At 46.8% G+C, this 6,185-nt stretch overlaps 1 protein-coding gene across 1 annotated transcript; it reads right to left on the bottom strand.

The window, feature by feature from the left end:
- Positions 1-6: 6 nt before the first annotated feature.
- LOC112070087 (glucose-6-phosphatase catalytic subunit 1) lies at positions 7-2,915 on the bottom strand. Its single transcript, XM_024137496.2, has 5 exons — positions 2,381-2,915; positions 2,048-2,157; positions 1,090-1,195; positions 851-966; positions 7-633 (listed from the first exon to the last, which is right to left on the bottom strand). The coding sequence occupies exons 1-5, from the start codon at positions 2,596-2,598 to the stop codon at positions 125-127; spliced, it is 1,059 nt and encodes a 352-aa protein (XP_023993264.1). The 5' UTR covers positions 2,599-2,915; the 3' UTR covers positions 7-124.
- Positions 2,916-6,185: the final 3,270 nt, after the last annotated feature.

Raw genomic sequence — 6,185 nt, 5'->3', positions numbered from 1 at the left:
TGTCTACTGACCGACCTTCAAGCTCTTTCAACTGGGGTGAACATTCCTGCTTCTCCTATGACAGTCCGCCTCTGTCTGTCCCTTAAGGGCATTTCTCACAGAATTACAATAAGTTTGAATTAGTTCAAAACTGGTGTTTCTTTCCGTTCCGTCCCGCTGCCCCGGCCACGCAGTAGGGCACTATGCCCACAGTGGCCAGGGGCACAGTRGCACTCTTACAGAAGGACAGCAGGTAGAACAGAGCCCTGGTGTGGGCTGGTGGCCTGAATGAGTCCAGTAGGTGGAGCAGCAGCAGTGTGACGCCCACGCATGCCAGCCTGTAGGTGGCGCCACCGCCTACTCTCCGGGCCTCGGCGTAGAGGGGCGAGTGCAAGCCCAAGCCCAGGCCTAACAGAGTGCCGGTGTTKCGCAGGAGACTGGCGAAGGGTGTAGTGTCTATGTGGACCCATTGGGGCCGCTGGCACCAGCGCTGGGCCTTGTCCAGGGTCCAGAGCAGGTCCACCCCCAGGCCCCTGAGGCCCAGGTAAAGGCCCACAGCGAAGGAGAGCAGGGAGAGGGTGGTGTAGATGTAGCGCCTCAGGCTAGCCCTGTAGATCCATTGGACCCGGTCAAAGGTCTCCGCCACCAGGATGCCTAGGAAAACGGACAGGCTTGTCAAATAGAAGTTCTTTCCCAGCTTTCACTTGCATGTTCTCAATTGGGAAAACACCTAACAAAGGCGCCAGGGACCTACTACCATACCTCGTTCAAAGACACCTAAATCTTTTGTCTTGCCCATTCACCCTCTGAACAGGRWAGGGTGTAGGGTTTGATTTAGAAKTTGGTATAAGAGTTGGGGCTCTCCACTGACCTGTGACGACCCCAGCGACAACCTGGTGAGGGAAGTGGGCAGCGATGAAAACCCTGGAGAGGCAAACACACACCTGCACATACCAGAAGACAGCCCACAGGGTCCCGCGKACACACCTGACACACACACACACGAGGAAAGACACACAGTCACYTACTTAGCAGAGTTGGATCATTCAATCTAGATATTTGTGTCTAGCAGATAAACTCTGATATACAACATAGAATTTGTCCTCTTACCAGTTCTTRATGTGACACCCATGTCCCTTGAGGAGGATGGCGAGGAGTGATGAGATCATAGCGTAGTAAACCCCTGCAGCACTCATGGCATGACCCGACGGACTTCCTGTGAGAGGAGAACTGCTGTCAAGTACAGTTTTGCTTGAAAAAAAAWTTGTGAAATGAATGGAATCCAACTGAATCGAACTGCACTCTATACTTCTCTGTAAACTGGTCATCTCTGTATACCTGTCGCAAGACCCACTGGTTGATGCTTATTTATAAAACYCTCTTAGGCCTCACTCCCCCCTATCTGAGATATCTACTGCAGCCCTCATCCTCCACATACAACACCCGTTCTGCCAGTCACATTCTGTTAAAGGTCCCCAAAGCACACACGTCCTTGGGTCACTCGTCTTTTCAGTTCGCTGCAGCTAGCGACTGGAACGAGCTGCAACAAACACTCAAACTGGACAGTTTTATCTCAATCTCTTCATTCAAAGACTCAATCGTGGACACTCTTACTGACAGTTGTGGCTGCTTTGCGTGATGTATTGTTGTCTCTAGCTTCTTGCCCTTTGTGCTGTTGTCTGTGCCCAATGTTTGTACCCTGTTTTGTGCTGCTACCATGTTGTGCTGCTGCCATGTTGTGTTGCTACAATTCTGTGTTGTCATGTGTTGCTTCCATGCTATGTTGTTGTGTTGTCTCTCTTGCCGTGATGTGTGTTTTGTCCTATATTTTTATTTAATTYATTTGTAATCCCAGCCCYCGTCCCCGCAGGAGGCCTTTTGCCTTYTGGTAGGCCATCATTGTAAACAAGAATTTGTTCTTAACTGACTTGCCTAGTTAAATAAAGATTTWAAAAAGWAAAAAGAAAAGAAAAKAATTGAGTTTAATTCATTTGAGTTGAATATACTGCATGGATTCTCCAGAAGGGAAAGTGGTTTTGCCACCAGCAGCAGACAAACAGGAACTCACCTGGACTAGTCTCACAGGTCATAGGGAACTGCTCAATTTGTGGCGCTGATGAGTTGCCATAGTAAGGAGTCTCTTGAACCCACCAATAGGGACGCTCGCCAAACAGGATCCTGTGTAGACATGAGAGAGTAATACATCATGTATCACATATTGAATCCTCCTCTKTCTGGCAACATACGCACTGGAGGGATCATCTGTTGGATCGTTCTCATAGCATAGTTAAAACATTCGGAACCTGCAGTATTTTCATCCTGGAAATATACATATTATATTGTTATTCTTTATCTTAGCATCTGAGCACTGTGATTAGTATTAGTATTAGCAGTCACCTACCATTTGAAGATAAGGTTGAGCCAGTCTCCCACCACAGCCACCCAGACCAGCTTGACCCCCACTGATTCCCGCAGGTGGAAACACACAGGAAAGAAGACAAAGAAGGTGTTCCGCAGGTCAGCTGCCATGGAAACAAACAGRAACCAGCTCTGCGTGTCCCTGTAGTGAGTCTGGAGGTATCGTGTGGTGCCAACCCCATAGGCGTGGACGGTGTCCATGGCTGCTCTCKAGTTCACTGTATCTGACAGTCACACTAACGTTACGACAACTAGTCTATAGCTGCTGCTGTGTCTGATACCCTATGTCAGAAGAGCAGAGGTGTCTGCTGAGATGCCYGCTGGCAGTACCATAGTTCTGTGTGTATTGTCCGATAAAGTCAAGAGGTGTGAGGTCTCTGTGCAGCCCKTGTAGTGTGTRCTGCTTGTCTGTCCAGTGCCCGCCTGTCACCGCTGCCATCCCTTTTATACCCTGTGTGAACACCTGGTCACTCCACCACGCMTGATCTTTGAACTGGAGAGAGTGAGGAGGGAAAAGAACTGGACAAACATTACATCATGACTGACTGCACTGCAGSCAGCTGGTCAGTGCATCACCATGGGGACTACCTGTGGTGTGGTATTGCTGGAAACCCCCCCCCCCCACATGCACGCACGTACACACACACACCAGTTGCGGGTGGTGGGAGGAGCTATAGGAGGACGGGTTCATTGTAATGGCTGGAACGGAATCAATGGAACGGTATCAAACATATGGAAACCACATGCTTGACTCCRTTCCATTAATTCCATTCCAGCCATTACAATGAGCCCGTCCTGCTATTSCTCCTCCCACCAGCCTCCACTGAAAGACATATGCATGCACACATACTCATCACCACCGTCACATCATGCATGTGCAGGGGCTGCTCCTCCAGTTATCGCTCCCTGCCCTGTTGAGAGCTCAGAGTGAGTAGATACCAGATGAAGTAAATGCGAGGTGTTCTTTTTCCGCCGCCGCCTGATTGCCCTCTTATGGTCTTAGTGGAGTTGAACAATAACAAGAGTATGGGTTCAATATAAGCGCCAATGAATCGCTGACGGATTTCTCCTTTCAAGAGTTCATTATCCCTCAATGTCTCATTGATCCATCATTCTTATTTCATTCAATGACTGCTTTAAACTACATGTACTCTCTAAGGGTTCCAAACGGGTTCTTTGGCTGTCCCCATAGGAGAACCCTTTTTGGTTCCACGTAGAACACTTTTGGGTTCCATGTAGAACCCTTTGTAGAAAGGGTCCTACTTGGAACCCAAAAGGGTTCTCCCTGGAACCAAAACGGTTCTACCTGGAACCAAAAAAGGTTCTCCTATGGGGACAGCCGAAGAACCCTTTTAGGTTCTAGATAGCTCCTTTTTTTCTAAGAGTGTATGGTTAACCATGTTAAGAAAGAGGACTTTTCCAGGACATACTACTTTGCATGTGTTGCTGAAGGCCAAAGGAGGAGGGGGAAAAAAGAGGACAATATGGAAAAACCCACACTGGACAGGCACGCAGAGCTATTGATGGAAAAGAGTGTAGCCTCGTTTAGTGAGGGTAGGCATGGAGGGGAGTGAAGGAGGGAAGAGGAGGGGAGGAGGAGAGGGTCTGTGTTTACTTCTAGCTGAGTGTCCCCAGCCACCACCCTCCAACCAGCACACGTTTCCAAGGTGATATGTTATCTGGCCGTGGCCGGCTGACAGACATTAGGCCTGTTCCTTGCCTGCTGCTGCWGTTGTTTGCTCCACAAACCATRATCTTCCCCAGGGAGCTAAAAATAACACTAGCATGGTCCCACTGTGCAGCCCACCACACGTACACACACATCCTACAATTCCCATTTCATGTCCGTCCCCCACCCCTCCAACTGCACTAATGGAGCGGATGGCTTTCCCTTGAGAAACACGTTCAGGGAGGGGGGAGACAAGTGAACATGTGTGTGGGGTGGGGAGGGGGGAAACCAGGTGAGAGATGCATGATCTAAGTGTGTTTTGTTGAACTCTTCCCTGACGKTATAATAGGACATATTTTTGCGATATTTATTCATGTAACATTTGTAAATCCATTACAAACCTWTTAATATTTTCTAGCCAGCTAAGGGACTGCTACYSKTGTGAGATTGCAACTCAAGGAGGCCATTAACTGTGGCTGATCTCTGCTATGCAACATGTAACTGTGAAGATGTTAACTCAGTCAAGAGCCTCTTGKTTATGTCTACACAAATACGTCTGTGATTAACAAGGCAATTGTCTTAATTGYGCCATGTTGATTACCAGAGTGCTTTAACCAGGCTTAATAAACAGAGTTAAAACAGAGGTTAAACCGGGCACTCCATCACCAATAATACCCTTGCCATAGACCACATCACCAACATCACTGCCCTGCACACCAATGTACCATCTGTCCCAGTGGACAGTGCTGATAAACTAGAGAAAAACACACAGTTGTCCAAATATTGAATGTTCAGCCAATGGTTGTCTGCTTTGTATGGAGATCAGGCCTCTGAGCTGTGGCTGTTTGGGACTGTGAGTTATGACCAAACCAGGTCTATTAGTTAATGATTACAGACATCCCCAACACATTCATCACAAATGTGAGGATGCATGATGCATTAGAGAGGAAACCTGTGCAGGTCACCATGCGTTCATTACATTGTGTGGTGTTGCTGTTGTTCACCACGTTATAAAAGGAGGATAATGGTCTACTGGAGACTTTTAGCACCAGGGAATCACAAGGCTCAGACTTTTGCGGAAATAATGCATTCGTGTCAATGGGAGATTTTTGTGAAATTTATCCTTGCAGATCACATGGTAGGATTCCTCCCTGAGTTTCTGGACTCTGTCAGCATCCTCTTTCATCAGTTGGAGAGGCTTACCTTTGAGGAAGTTCCAAAGGGTAGTCAAATACTGGGGGTCTCACTGTCACGACTTCCGCCGAAGTCGGTCCCTCTCCTTGTTCGGGCGGTGTTTGGCGGTCGACGTCACCGACCTTCTAGCCATCACTGATCCTCTTTTCATTTTCCATTGGTTTTGTCTTGTCTTCCTTCACACCTGGTTCCTATCCCATCAATTACATGTTGTGTATTTAACACTCTGTTTCCCCTCATGTCCTTGTCGGAGATTGTTTGATTGTMTGTTTGTGCTAGTTATGTGTTGGTGCGCAACGGGTTTTGTACCCATTTTTATTATTTTTGTATATTTTGGTTTTGGAGTTTTTTGTGAGCACTTATTTAACAACTCCATTTATACCAAGTTCGTTCTCCTGCGCCTGACTTCCCTGCCACCAACACGTACCCATTACACTCACACCATGCATAGGCCTATATTTAATTTCATTTATGGTTTATTTTAATAGGGACGGGTACAAGCACATTGAAATACTGAATAAACAATCATCTGATGTGCATCGTCAGATAGATTAGCGTATTAAAATARCATCACTGTGTTTACACAATACAATTTAGCCATAAAGTTGAGGTTTTGTTTATAAAGTCATCTGGTCTGTTCAACATTTATACATCTGTTATAGAAGTTGTTGTTGAAAGAGAAACTAGACTAATTAAGGACTACARGATCAAAGGAAGTGTTGTACTATACTATCAGGAACCTCAACTTATAGGCAACTTTCCATCTATTGCCCTTGAGAATAGACAGATGAAGCCATAGCGTGTGACACCCATGTTGGTCTCGATGTCTCGCCAGGCAGTCTGCCAAGAGAATCCAAATGATAAACAGTCTTGTTATGACAGTAAGGTTCTTTATAGAAACATCCAACATACTTTCCCAAGTCTG

Source organism: Salvelinus sp. IW2-2015, unplaced genomic scaffold, assembly GCF_002910315.2.
Source record: "Salvelinus sp. IW2-2015 unplaced genomic scaffold, ASM291031v2 Un_scaffold1216, whole genome shotgun sequence".
Classification (NCBI taxonomy): Eukaryota; Metazoa; Chordata; class Actinopteri; order Salmoniformes; family Salmonidae; genus Salvelinus; species Salvelinus sp. IW2-2015.
Note: the sequence above shows the minus strand (reverse complement) of the source record. Positions and strands in the feature narration are given on the sequence as shown.